This window comes from Mauremys mutica, chromosome 1 (assembly GCF_020497125.1).
Source record: "Mauremys mutica isolate MM-2020 ecotype Southern chromosome 1, ASM2049712v1, whole genome shotgun sequence".
NCBI lineage: Eukaryota > Metazoa > Chordata > Testudines > Geoemydidae > Mauremys > Mauremys mutica.
In genome coordinates this window covers 207,787,614-207,802,151 of record NC_059072.1, presented here as the reverse complement: position 1 = coordinate 207,802,151, position 14,538 = coordinate 207,787,614, and the positions used below count along the sequence as shown (strand labels likewise).

At 45.3% G+C, this 14,538-nt stretch overlaps 1 protein-coding gene across 1 annotated transcript in view; it reads right to left on the bottom strand.

The window, feature by feature from the left end:
• The window catches only part of RRP1B (ribosomal RNA processing 1B), a 34,136-nt gene that overhangs the window by 5,152 nt on the left and 14,446 nt on the right, over positions 1-14,538 (bottom strand). The window contains exons 7-15 of the mRNA XM_045002603.1: positions 13,849-13,913; positions 13,119-13,285; positions 12,296-12,387; positions 10,910-11,007; positions 10,157-10,176; positions 9,546-9,674; positions 7,767-8,512; positions 5,461-5,607; positions 4,002-4,068 (exon numbers count right to left, since the gene is read on the bottom strand). Coding sequence (XP_044858538.1) covers positions 4,002-4,068; positions 5,461-5,607; positions 7,767-8,512; positions 9,546-9,674; positions 10,157-10,176; positions 10,910-11,007; positions 12,296-12,387; positions 13,119-13,285; positions 13,849-13,913 — 1,531 coding nt within the window. The remainder of the gene's footprint in view (positions 1-4,001; positions 4,069-5,460; positions 5,608-7,766; positions 8,513-9,545; positions 9,675-10,156; positions 10,177-10,909; positions 11,008-12,295; positions 12,388-13,118; positions 13,286-13,848; positions 13,914-14,538) is intronic.

The following is a 14,538-nucleotide window of genomic DNA, read 5'->3' as shown; positions in this document are numbered from 1 at the left end:
CTACCTCCCCCGGGGATTTCTTGGCTGCCCACAGACAGTTCAAACCCCGCCCCCCAGCCCCATCACTACGGAGGCTGCCCTGGGACCAATCAGTGCAGTAGCCACCCCACCCCCAAACAAGGGGGGAGTTGGGGGAGGGGGTCTTGGCGCAGCCCCCACCCCCCCACCCCCCAGCTGCGGCTCGAGCCCAGGCCAGGCACCCCTTCCCTCGCTTACCAGCTCTGCCTCATGCCCAGCGCTTCCCACCTCAGAAGTGATGCACCCATTGTACGCCAGGCGGGGGAAGCGGGAGATGGAGACACGTGTGGTTCTGTGTATTAGGGCGGCTGGAGTGCGGTGTGCATGGGGCTGTGAGGTGGGGCTCCCCACTGGGCAGGGGGCGAACCCAGGGCCCTAGGCGAAACTTCCACCTTGCGCCCCCCATCCCTCTGCACATCGGTTCATTGAGGGGCAAATCCCAACAAAGGTAATTGGTATATCTCCAATTATTACCTATCTCCTAGAACTGGAAGGGACCTTGAAAGGTCATCAAGTCCAGCCCCCTGCCTTCACTAGCAGGACCAATTTTTGCCCCAGATCCCTAAGTGGCCCCCTCAAGGATTGAACTTACAACCCTGGGTTTAGCAGGCCAATGCTCAAACCACTGAGCTATCCCTCCCTGCTAAGTCTTTATAGACCCCATGGGCCAGCCTGCCCAGGGCCCTAGGCGAAACTTCCACCTTGCGCCCCCCATCCCTCTGCACATCGGTTCATTGAGGGGCAAATCCCAACAAAGGTAATTGGTATATCTCCAATTATTACCTATCTCCTAGAACTGGAAGGGACCTCGAAAGGTCATCAAGTCCAGCCCCCTGCCTTCACTAGCAGGACCAATTTTTGCCCCAGATCCCTAAGTGGCCCCCTCAAGGATTGAACTTACAACCCTGGGTTTAGCAGGCCAATGCTCAAACCACTGAGCTATCCCTCCCTGCTAAGTCTTTATAGACCCCATGGGCCAGCCTGCCCAGGGGCTGCTCCCCAGACCAGGTTCCCCCCTCCCCGCCCCCTGAACTCTCTTGGAGGGTGCACAGCCCCCCTGCAAGCCCTCCCCACCCCACTCCATCGGCCCCCACCCCGAGTCCACTCACTGGCTTTGCCGGGATCGGGCCGCTGCAGCAGCTTGGCAGGGAAGAGCTGCCTTCCGAAGGCACCGGAGAGCCAGAGCGTCCCGCTCGCGGCCGCGGTGAGCCCCAGCCATGGAGGAGCTGGCGTGGTGCAGGGGGGCAGCAGCCCTGCAAAGGTGGTGGTGCGGCTAGCGGGGAGCAGCCACACCCCCCAGCCCCTCCTGCACAGGCTGCAGCCCGGCGCCCCCCTCGGGGGCTCCTGCAAGCTGCAGCGGATGCATGTGGGCGCCGGCCCCCCATGCACCCCCCGGCTGCCCCCTCGCCGTGCTCGGGCTCTGCAGCTCTCAGGAGTCTGAGCCACCACTGCCGCTGCCCCTTCCGGAGCAGGCTCAGGGCCCCACGCCCTGGTGGCTCACATGCCCGGGAGCCGCAAAGCCCAAGCGTGGTGAGGGGGAGCCGGAGGGCCCACAGGGGCTGCCAACCGCATGCATCTGCTGCAGCCTGCAGAAGCCCCCCCCAGGGGTGGGGGGAGGGGTGCACCAGGCCACAGCCTGGGCAGGAGGGGCGGGGAGCGCGGCTGCTCCCCGCTAGCAGTGCCGCCGCCTTTGCAGGACTGCTGCCCCCCGTGCCGCGCCGGCTCCTCCATGGCTGGGGCACGCCGTCCCTGCAAGCCGACGCTTTGGCTCTCCGGTCGCCTGGGGTGGCAGGATTTGGTGGGGTGGCATTTTGCCACCCTTGGCGGAAATTCAGCGGTGGGGGGGGGCCCTTCCGCTCTGGGTCTTCAGCGGAAATTCGGCAGCGGGTCCTTCACTCGCTCCGGGACCCGCCGCCGAAATGCCCCAAAGATGTGGAGTGGAAGGATCCCTGCCGCCGAATGCTCAGAGAAGGAGCGCTGCTGCCTAGGGCAGCAAAAACCCTGGTGCCGCTCCTCTCGACAGCCCCATTGCGCTGCTTGCCCGCGGGCTGCACAGTGAGCCCATGGGGGCCACATGTTGTGCGGGCCTGACCTAGACCATCCCTGACAGGTGTTCGTCATTGCAGGTTTTTGAGAACAGGTTTGACAGAGATTTCACAACCTCCCTAGGTAATTTGTTCCAGTGCTTAACTACCCTTACTGTTCGGAAACTGTTCCTAATGTTTAACCTAAATTTCCCCTGCTGCAATGTAAGCCCGTTACATCTTGTCCTGACCTCAGTGGAACAGGAGAACAATTTATCACCCTTCTCTTTAAAACTGCCTTTTATGAACTTGAACACTGTTGTTATAACCCCATCAGTCTTCTCTACTCCAAACTAAACAAACACAATTTTTTCAATCTTTCCTCATAGCTCATGTTTTCTAGAACCTTGAATCATTTTTGTTGCTCTTCTATGGACTTTCTCCAATTTGTCCACACTTTCCTGAAGCGTGGAGTCCAAAACTGGACACAGTACTCCAGTTGAGGTCTTCTCAGGGCTGAGTAGAGTGGAAGAATTACTTGTCATGTCTTGCTTACAACACTCCTGCTAATATATCCCATAATCATTGATTTTTCTGCAACAATGTTACAGTGACAACTCATATTTAGTTTGTGATCCAATATAACCCCCAGATCCCTTTCTGCAGAACTCTCTCCTAAGCAATTTCCCATTTTGTATTTGGAAAACTGATTACTCCTCCCTAAGTGGAGTACTCCGCATTTGATCCTTATTGAATTCCATCCTTTTTCTCCAGTTTATCAATTTGAATTCTAACCCTGCTCTACAAAGCACTTGCAACTGCTCCTAGCTTGGTATTGTCTGCAAGCTTTATAAGTGTGCTCTCTATGCTATTATCCAAATAATTTAATAAGGATATTGAATAGAACTGGACACAGGACAGATCCATGGGGGACCCTACTTGATATGCCCCGTCCAGCTTGACTGTGAACCATTGATAACTAATCTTTAAGAATGGTTTTCCAGCCAGTTGTCCACCCACCTTATAGTAGGTTCATGTAGGATATACTTCCTTAATTTAGGAGATCATATGCAGCATCAAATGCCTTACTAAAGTCAACATATGTCACATCTACTGCTTCCCCATTACTGAAGGGGTAACAAGCCTAGTGAAAGAAGGCTATTAGGTTGGTTTCACAAGATTTGTACTTGACAAATCCATGCTGACTGTTATTGACCACTTTATTATCTTCTAGGTGCTTACAAATGGATTGTTTGATTATTTTCTCCATTATTCTTCCGGGTTACCAAAATTAAGCTGACTGGTCTATAATTCCCTGGATTATCCTTAGACCACTTTTTATAGACAGGTACTATATTTTCCCTTTTCCAGTGCTCTGGGATCTCTTCCTTCCTCCACAATTAAAGGTAACAGCTTATGGCTCAGAGATCTCTTCAGCCAGTGCTAAAATGTGTTTCATCAGCCCTTGCAGACCTGAAGACATCTAACTTGTCTAAGTAATTCTTAACTTAGTCTTTCCCTATTTTGTCAGATCCTACCGCATTTACATTGATGTTCACTATGTTAGTGATCTGATCACTGGTCAACTTTTTGGTGAAAACATGAGACTCTTACAAAGCAGTAGACGGAATGACACGGATTTGAAACCACTCTACTATGGCATTACTGAATCCAGTGGATTCCATCCATTAGGGAATCAATGCAACTTCATGGAGTCAAGACAACTCCTTTGTCTCTGAACCAGGTTATAGATTTCAGTCTGTTTCCTGGAACATGACTTGGGTTCATAAACAATACCAAGATTGTGACAAAAAGACAAACTCCAGAAGCAGCATCCGAGACGTTCCGCATCCACTTCTACATACTGTCTGTGTAGTTCTCACCTCCCTCCCCTTTCATCCTTGCCCCCCTGCACCCCAAAAGACACATGGTGAAGGTATGCAGACACCTTAAACTCACCTGCAGTCATGTTCTTATTCAATCCAAAGGTGACTTTTTTGGAGCTGGAACACTGCAGCTTGTTTAACTACAGAATAAAATGAAGATGGCAAATAAAGATTGATTTGAGGCAACATTACGTCTGTTTCCCTGCTGGAACTCTGAGGAGTCCCAGTTTCTTCCCTTGTTGTAGATACCCTTCCCACCTTAAAGGCCTAGGCATAGCAGCCTTTGCTTAGCAGCCACCATCGTCATGGACAAGAAGGAAGGATATTTCTTAAAGTTGACTAGATAGCTCGCCAACAACCAAGACGACGGTCTTTCCTCCCAGATGTTAAGTACGCTGGCCTCACAGCACTCTTAGCCCACCGAGCTACGAGGGTCTTACAAAGCATAATTTTAATAGTGCTTAGAAAGATTGAGAGAAAGTTTAAGAGGCTTATATGGAAACAAGTTGGCAGTTTCAGAAGACCTCTTCTGTTATAAGCTTCCATGAACAGAAAGAACTGCAAAACTCAGAGCCCATCTGTAAGAGCAATAATTATTTGTTCCTTTAGTATTCTCAAAATAATGTAAACCCTCAAAACTACACTTTAGACAAGAGGGATTTCTTTTAAACAATGAAAGATGTCACCATCCCAATTCGTCAGCCTTAGGAAATATGCCTGAATCAGCTTACACTACTCAAAGTGGTTTGTTTGGTTATTTTATTTTTTAAAATTATTTTAAAACTGCCTATTTTACAGGTGTCAAGAAGATTAGTGCAGTTTATTGGGGGTGAAGGGGGCAGGGGAGACTAAAGTGGTGGCAGAGTTTGGTTAGACGTAGTCAGAGGCTTCACTTTCCACCTTACTCCCTGAAGAGGAAGACAACCACCAGCAAGAGCAAGCCAGACAGACGACGTTGCAAATGTGGGGATGATCATTCTGATCAACTCAGATGGCAGATAATCCAGACACATACAAGCAACAAGTTACAGAATATTACTTTTGAAGAGTTTAAACTGCTCACATTGACAGCTTTGCTTTTGTGTGTGTGGGGGGGGGGGGGAGGGAGGAAATATATGTATATAGATTAATTCTTGAATGGACTTAAAAACCCCATGGCAATCACAACTCTATCTGCTGAGGCGCTCCAGGCCAGTTTTCACTGAGGTTAGGGTTCCCAAACTTTTATCAAGTATGAACAGTGCTGAGAATTTGTCAGGAGCCTCAGGGCCACATCTAGTTTGCACAGGATGGAGCAGACAACAGCTGCTCTTCCACAGTCATAGATGCTGCCCATGGAGACTATAGATCCCAGCCAAACTAGACTGAGACACTGGTGTGATCCAGATGGAGTATCACAGGTTGAGACCCACATCAGGGCAAGCTGCCCTCGGTTTTCAGATGTGGGTGGCCATGAGCCAAGTCTCGGAGTTCCGTGAGCCATACTTAAGGCAACCCCCCAATTTTGGGGGACCAAATCAGGGTCACTTTACCTGCATGGAGGCTCTGGTTGAAGAGAGGCTGCCTTTGGCTTTCCTGAAGAACACTGGCTTTGGTAAAGTTGTTTTTTCAAATTTCACAAAGTCATTCCCTGTCTTTGCCTTCTTTTTCTTTAACGGCATGAGAGTGCCACCAACCTCCTACGAGGGGAAAAATAAAACACAAGTTTACTCAGCGTGAGAAAGAGCAGCAGCTAACTGAGAAATAGAGGGTGCTAGCTAGGGTTAGTGCTAGCCATTTGCCAGTGGTGGCCATAGTTAAACAATGGTCACTCGTCATGAATGAATCCTAGTTTGTGGTCACTTGTTAGTCCCCTGGTTAACATTTACCGCCATTACAAAAATGCCTCACAAGTTTGCATGATTGGAAGTCTCTGTTCAAGAAAGGTCAGCGCTGGAACCGCAAGACTGTTGAAGAGGAGGTGCATTGATGGAGTTCTGGAAGGTGAAGGGAACTTGTAAGATCCCTGTCAGGGTCCAGATAATGGCATCATTTTCAGGAGTACAAGGTTCCCCTACTCCTTCTATGTCCATCTGGGAGCTCTGAAGCTTTCCCCATTTCTTCTGCCCCAGTAGGGTCAAGGATTACATGGGATTGCTTTTGGGTCCGTATAACTCTACTCCTTTAGCTGGATGGACAGAGGAGTGGACAGGATGCTACTGAAAAATACAAAGCATGCTTTCCTCTGTAGGGACTGAATATGCTAACAATACATTTTAGCCTGGGGAACAAGAAAGCTACCAGGAACGAAACCAAAGTCTCTTGTAGAGCACTGGCCACTGAGTGGCTGCCCTCTCCTCATAGACAAACTGAGTAATGTTAGTTTAGATTATTTAAAAAATTTACAAATAAATAAAAGGAGAGGGAGATCAGAATCCGAATCTCATGGCCACTGGGACCAGAACTAATAAAATTAAGCTCCACTTCAAACAACGCAGAAGTTTTAGCTTCCCAATTTTAGCAGGTAAACTGTGAAGCAATTCTGAACATTTCTGGTTTTGCCCTTTCCTGTTCTTTTATGATGTATAGAGTTAGCTTCTTCCAATTCTCAAAATTTTTCATGCTTGGGAAACCAAGACTCAAAACATCTCCAACTCCTCTCTGCTGGAAGCGGGGAAATTTGCAAGTCAGGATTCAGCTTTGTGGGACATTCCTGAGTTCTAACCTCCTCCATCAAAGACAGAGAAGTGAGAACCTGATATTACACAATTTAAAACAAGATTTTAAAAAAGGGGAATCCATCTTTGTACATCATAAAGGAGTGAAGCACTATTTAAATCTGTGCCAGAGACAGGTTTAAAGATCCAATATTTTGCAAACTCTCCAATGGCAGAAATGTGAGATTTGCAATTTGGAAATGCCAATTTCCAATACTATCACGAAGCACTCTTTCTCTGAACATATAGCCCTTTAAAAAAAAAATGATCACAGTATTACGTATAAAGCGCTCTGGAAACTTTCTAACAGTATCATATGTATGAGTTACTAGTCCTCCAAGGACTATACCATTAGTCCTTGTCTATACACAAATTTGCACAGGTTTAATTAAAGATGTGTATTAAAACTTGTTTAAATCGGTATGTAACCAAGGCATACACAGGACTTAAGCAGCCTGGTTTTTAAGGCAGAGGAACAAAGAATGTTCATAAATGTTTGCAGAATCGTTTCCTCTGAACCATGGCAAAGACAAAATGAATGGTGTGAGGGGCAAAACTTGGACTGAAATGTTTGAAATACATCAGTAAACGAAATGAAAATATATAACTTTTAAATATTCAATAATTTTCATTAAGGAAAAAACTCAGAATATTTCAAGGAAAAACTGCCAGGATTCCTGCAGTGTTGTCTAAGTCATAACCTGCAAAGTATTTTTGGACCCTAAATGCTTTCTAAATCCAGACTGCCTCCACTTACACCCTCCCTTGTGGGTAGGGGACAAAAACCAAAATAACCATAAATTGTTGCAAAGAACTATTATTGCTGCATCAGAGATGGCCTCCTGGCCAAGAACAAGTTGAGCACAGCAATGCCCTCCTTCCAAGAATTTGGCCCATTCACACAAGTAGTCATGGAAGCACTACCAGCAATGAAAGTCCCCACCTTAGATTCAGATCCATGACACTGTTGGGTGGTGAAATATACCCATGGGACCCTCCCACTCCCTTAATTCCCAATTGATATTGTTATCCCGTGACAAGGTGAATTTAACACGTGTAAAAAAACATCCCATAGACCACTCAGCTCAAACTGAATTCAAACAAGCCTCACAGGCAAAAGAGAATTAGAGCCCTCTGCTTACACTCTTTTTGCTTTTCTTGCATGCAGCCTCAAGAACTCCCTTCACTTCAACAGAGTTTATCACCTCCTTGATCTTCCTCTTCTTTTTCAGGGATGGTGGTTTCTGGTTTGAGACCCTGAGCCCATCTAAACTGCCCAACTTAGGTTTTTTCTTCAATTTGACTTTTTGGGGCAGTGTGGATTCAGAGTCCCCTTCTCCTGTAAGGCTATTCTGCAAGCTTTCCTGTTCTGACTGCAGAGCAGCCTGTTCAGATAAGCCATTGAGTAAGACAGTCCTCATTTTCTGTTTCTTTTTCACCATCTTGGTAGTAGTTACAGTGGCACAGTCACTGCCATCCCACAGGGCATTGGCATTAGCTGGTCCATTTTGAGATACAGGTTTTACATGAACCTTCTGCAGTTTTGTATTCTTTTTCTTGAGTTGTCTCCTTTTAGTCTGCATTACATCAGTTCGAGCATCCTGTGCACAGTTATCACCATCTCCTCCACTGCCAGTTACACCAATTTCAGTCTCGGTTGCCTCTTTGTCTAGAGATTTGTTTTTTCTTTTTCTTTTACTAGTTTCTGGTGCTCTGCCCTTGTTGGGTTCTTTGGGTCCAACTGCATCAGGTTCCCCCTCTTCACTTCTCCCATCAGCTGTGCTGGAGTCTGCAATTTGAGAGACCCTCTTCTTCCACCTCTTCCTCTTCTTCTGGAGTCCTGATGCATCATCTTCCTCTGTACTTGATGCCTCTATTCCATCCTTCTCTGCAAGGAGGCAAAAATCAGAAGCAGCAACATTTAACCCAAATATAAAATGAAAAGACAACTGCAATAGAGGAGTTGCTTTACTTACATCCCTAAAGCTTTACTGCACATACGGCCACTGAGAGTCCATATCATTTTTTCCAGGCCTATTAATGCTTTTCTTGCCTTTCTTCATGTTACTGCCGGGTTGCCAGCAGTTCCCCATGAGTAGTTCTAAAGTAGTAATATCTCCACCCCATCAAGGTGCTCTCTCGGAGGCCTTCCTGCTGGTAAACCCATTAAAAGGCAGTTCATGTGTCAGCTGACTCTGGTACATTTTCCTGAAGAACATTAAGCTTGTAGCAATGTAAATGCAAACCCTGATGGTAGAAACAGCTGTAAAGCCTCCTAGATAGCTTATTTCCATTCCTCTCTTCCAGCCATTCCCCCTAATTCCTAATGTTCTAATGGCATTCCTCTTTCAAGGGGACAGATATGTTCTTGCTTTCACAGTAAATATCAATAGTGCTTCTTGACTGGGTAAAGGCAAAGCACAGCTTCTTCTCAATCTGCCGCATATTGGGTGAAATCCTAGCTCCACTGACGTCAATGGCAAAATTCCCGTTGACTTCAATGAGGTCAGGATTTCAACCTTTATCCTTCATTGCAATGAGACTCAGAAACCGGTGAATCCCAAGCAAGCAACTGATTACTAACTTAAAACAATCTCATCCTGTTATGTTGCCAAGCCACACTAGGTATGTCTGTTCTGCAGCTGGGAGCAAGCCTCCCAGCTTGGGTAGACAGACTTGTATTAGCAGGGCTTGAGCTAGCATGCTAAAAAGAGAAGTGTGAGCACTGCAACTCAGTCTCTCAAGCCCACCGGACCCCCTAGGCTTGAGAACCAGTCTCAGTGTACCACACATGTATTTTTAGCCTGAGCCCTGCTAGCCTGAGTCCATCTACGCAGACTAGGAGACTCACTCATTGCTGCAGTGTAGACATACCTACAGACTGGTGAGAGTGGTCTCACTTTCCTAGCTTTGCCTCCTACCTTTATCTTTTTCCAGCTTGGCTTTCTCCACGGATTTGACAACTTTTTTCTTTCGCCTGCCCCTGCTGAATGTATCGTCATCTTCATCTGTAGAAACATCTTCAGGGAAATCATCTTGTGGGAAGATTCCTGTTGAGCAAAAAGTCTAATGAGACGTCTGAAAATACCCCCTTCCCCACAAGTAGTTTCTGTGTTCACATACAGCACAAGGGGCACAAACACTGACTCCCCACTCCACTTGTCTATCAGCACGTTTAAAGCACTGAAAAGAAATGTGCACAGAAGTGTGCAGTTTCTTCATTATTCTGAATCAAACTGATCATGTTTCTCACTTAAGAAGCAAAAGAATTTGAATAAAAAGGCAAGACCTCGGCTTATAAAATTACAGTGCTGCCCCAAGTTGTGAAGCAATAGATATGGGGACCTGACCTCCTTTGTGAATCTGAGCAAGTTATACTTACTAATGAGAAAACCACATCACAGCAATAACCTCTGAAACTAATATCCTTCAAACAGCACATGAAGACAACATTAATTGCAAATCTACACCAAGAACAGGATGAATCATTTAGCAGAATGAAAGTGCTTCTTTTTTGATGCTCAATTCTCACCTTCTGCTAGGTCCTGGAACCTGAAAAAGTTAAAAAAAAAAAAAGTCTTACTGTTACAATATTTGACTGAGATGTCATCAAGTTACTACATTTATGATGCACACTTCCCACTTTTGAGGAAAGCATAATACATCGGAGGGCTACAAAACGCTAGCTCTCCAAGAGATCTGCCTCAGAACTCCAGCAACTCAAAGCCAAACTACTGAAGAAGTCTTGGCAAGAGTGCGATTTAACACTGCCGCTCTCCTCCCCTGCAGTTTGAGCACAGTGCTATTCAAATACTGTGTGATTTAAGCGAGGGTGGAGTAATCTCCGAAGTGAAGGCGTGGACACCTGATCACTTGAAATACTTAGAACTATACAAGACAAAGTGCTTGACAATGCAACGCAGGGAACAATCCTAAACTGGTATGAAGTACAGACAAGACAACTCAAGTCTCTTCCAACTCTAGTTTCTAGGAATCTGTGAAAAACACAAAAGCAAAACCAAAATCTGTCTCAGACCCATACATATATCCATGTCTGACAGAGATTTTGTACTCATATTACCACATACTGTAAGCAATGTCCTCTTTCTAAGATATCTGGGCCAAGTAGGAATGTACTGGACAGTAAATTCACTGCAGAAACACCTTTAATGAAAGGATGCAAATCTCTTGATGTGGACACTAGCAGTAGAGGGGTTTGGGGAAACAGGATGTCAAGTCTATTTAGACAAATCATCATACAGAGCTTTGTTTCAAGAGAACTCACTTTTTGACCAATTTGTACAGACGTTTTCGGTTAAAGGCGGGTGTATTTTTTCTGCTGGCCAATTCAAAGAGTCTGTCAGCAACAGCTTTGTAGTTAAACTGCCAAAAGAAAGCACAATACAGTATCTTTGTAGGCTATCATACTGAACCGCCAAGTATAGCTGATATTATAAATACTTCAAGCAGCATATGCTTTTTACTACTTCCAATTCCTTCCACTACACTTGATCTCTGCCAAGATTCAACCCCCGAATGCACACGCTAGCTTTATGAATGGGTTTTGTCTGACTACATAACAATGGGAGAAACCAGGTGGGTGAGGTAATATCTTATTGGACCCACTTCTGTTGGTCGAAGAGACAACCTAAGAGCTCTGTGTAGCTTGAACACTTATGTCTTCCACCAAGAGAAGTTGGTCCCATAAAAGATACTCCCTACCTTATCCACTTGGTCTCTCTCATACCCTGGGATAAACATGGCTACAAAAACACTACATTACAACGAACCATTCAAATAATATTTTTTCAGAACACTTCTAACCTGGACTCTCATTCAGAAGGAAAAAGCAAACAAATTAACTTGTTTTTTAAAAACCTCTCAGTTCAATGCCAAGATTTAAATGTGCAACATTCTAGTCCCTACTTAAGAGCCACAGCCCAACACAGGAACACGAGGCATCTCTGTTGTAGCATAATCCTGGATCCCCGCAGTTTGTTCCAACGAGTTCATAAGGTCTGTCACGCGTTTAGTGCCCAGCCCCATCTCCTGTGTACCCTCCCACCCTCTCACTTGTGCTGTCAACATGAGTAAGGGATATGCTGACTCCTGGGACAGACAGAACACAGTTATGTTTTTAGCAACTTTTTTGGTACCTCTTGAGGTGGAAGGGGGAAAAAAAGGGGGGCAGGGAGAGAGAAGAAAAAGAATTTGGCACATGTACTTCTCTTTCGTCATTTGTTTTGTAACCTACTCACAAGAAATATGTTATTAATAGGACACTCAGCTGAAGACATGTAGGGTCTGTCTACACTGCAATTAAAAACCCATGGCTGGCCCGTGCCAGCTGACAGGGGCTTGCGGGGCTGTTTAACCGTGGTGCGGATGTTCCAGCTCGGGCTGCACCCTGAGCTCTGGGACCTTCCCACCGTGCAGGTCCTAGCGCCCAGGCTCCAGCCCAAGCCCACACTGCAACTAAACAGCCCTGCAGCCTGACTCAGCTGGCATGGGCCAGCCACGAGCTTTTACTTGCAGTGTAGACATACCCTGAGAGATGTGCACCTTATTATTCGACTGGTGATGTCTCCACTATCCGCTGAGTGACAAATAAAAAAAGCCTAGGGTTATTCATGGGGACATCATGTTAACATGAAGGAAGCAAGGCACAAACCTGGAGAACAGGACCAATGTTTTCATCAGCATTTTCAGAAAGGGCCTCTTGCTCTTCAATGCCCAGTGCAGATTTTTTCGATAAACCTTTGTCTGTTATTACACAAAAAGGATTTTAAAGATCAGTCGGAAAGAATGGGGAAAACTCTGTCCAGTACGGTAGAATAAGAGCAGTACCTGAGCCATGAAACTCTCTCCGCAGGCAGGGAGATGGAATGCAGGTATCATTTAGCATATGAGCATAGGGCTGAGAGTCAGGAGACCTTGATATTTTTCCTTCCTCTAGCACAGACATTCTGTGTTACCTTCAGAAACTAATGCAGATGCTCTACACCTCCGTTACCTGCTCTTTATATTGGGGATGATACATCCCCATTTATATCCAAGCATTTTAGCTCCAAGGATGAAAAAGCAATTCAGAACAGCAGTATTATTTCTGGGTCTTGGAAATAACCATCCCCATAGTAGAAGAAATAGCTTGGAGCAATTCCCTCCTAGAGCATTGCCCCAAAATTCTAGTTTTTGGACAGTCCTGGGTTATCTACAGCTGTTGCTGTAAGTAAACTGAAATGTGGAACCGTATGGCCTGGAATATAAAGGGAGCATTAAGATATTTGTAATTGACTAGTCTATGGTTACTTTGTCTACTAGATCACCTGAAGAGAACAGAAGCAAGATTTGCGGTTCTTGTATCCACCTGCATGCCTTAAGTTGGCTGAGAGTAGGAATGGTATTTTTAGGAGGTGGGATACATATTTGGATCTTGTCAGTAGTTACCGTATTTCTTTAAAGTCTGGGCTAAATTTTCATCACTTCTTCCTCACCTTTGGTCACTAGTGGCTCCTTGTTTTCAGCTTCATCTTCCTCAGACAGCTCAACATCACCATCGCAGCTTGTTTTCAATTCTTTCATTAGGTCTTCAATGGCAAAAGGGGACTGATCCACAATGGCTTCAAAGATACCCCGGGCTACTGCCTGCATCAGGTGACGACTATTATATAAAAAAGGATGAGAGTGAGAGGGAACACACACAAAGGGTTAAAAGCCCCTTTTCCTTCCCATTTACATTTAAAACACTTTGAAGACGGCGTGAGAGAGAGAGAGCGATGCATCTAACTTTGGGGGAAAAAAGTCACCAATTACTTAAACAAGTTACTTAACTCCAAACAGATTTTCCAGTTTTGTATTTGGTTCTTCCAATGTTATAGCTTGGAGATTTTGCTTGGTTTATTAGTTAATATTTTATATTCCAATAGTACCAGATCAGAGTCAAGGCTCTGTTGTGTTAGGTACTCTATAAACACAGGTATAGGTGGTTCCCATATTTACACACCCACTTCACTTATGGTTTTGAGGAACATAAAGGTGAGTTAAGCTAGCCACAAAGGCCTGCCCAAGTGGTAGTTTCTCCATGACCTGAACTTCATTACGTTCTTTGCTTTGCTTCAGTCCATTTGTTTATTATCTTTTGAAATGGCATTTCAAGAACTTCCTAGATCTTAGACTAAATAAATAAATAAAATGGAAAATCCAATATTCATCCATCAAACTTACTCTTTAGATTTGGCAGCAATTTTGCAGAATGGTTCAATAAACTTGAGATTCTGGTCTGCTGTGAGCTGAGAGATTAGGAGACAAAAAGACTCAGTACAGTAGAGCAGGCAGGTCGAGTAACTCATTGTAGATTGTGAGGTAGGAGATCTTTCTAAGAGGCTACATGCCAGCACTTTTCATCATTTTTTCCCCCACTAAAATTGACAAGAGTAACACTTCAGCACCACCACTGAGATATTTGATGGACGCACTATAGAAACAGAGTGCTTTGCACACATCGATTTATTAAACCGTACAATATGCCCTTGATCCTCAATTCACAGATGGCAAAATGAGACCGAGGAAAAAGTTAAGTGAGTCAGCCCAAGGTCACAAAGGAAGTCTGCAGCACACTAAATCCTGGGTGTCCTCTGATTTGCAGACCTTAACCTAAAGACCACCAAACAAAATAGTAATGAACAGTAAGCGTCTAGGGGATTTACACGCATCTTTCATTACAATTAATCTAAATCCCTTAGACCATTTTGAAAGTCTTAGTCATAGGCCTTACGAACTCTATGCAATTTTGGGGCTGGAGGAACTGTTGCTGAATTAGAGCCCTGATTGTAGACACTGTCTCCTGCTACAGAAACTTCCCCCCCACACACACATACACTGCCTACACCTGCCAACAGAATTGCCTGCTGGGCC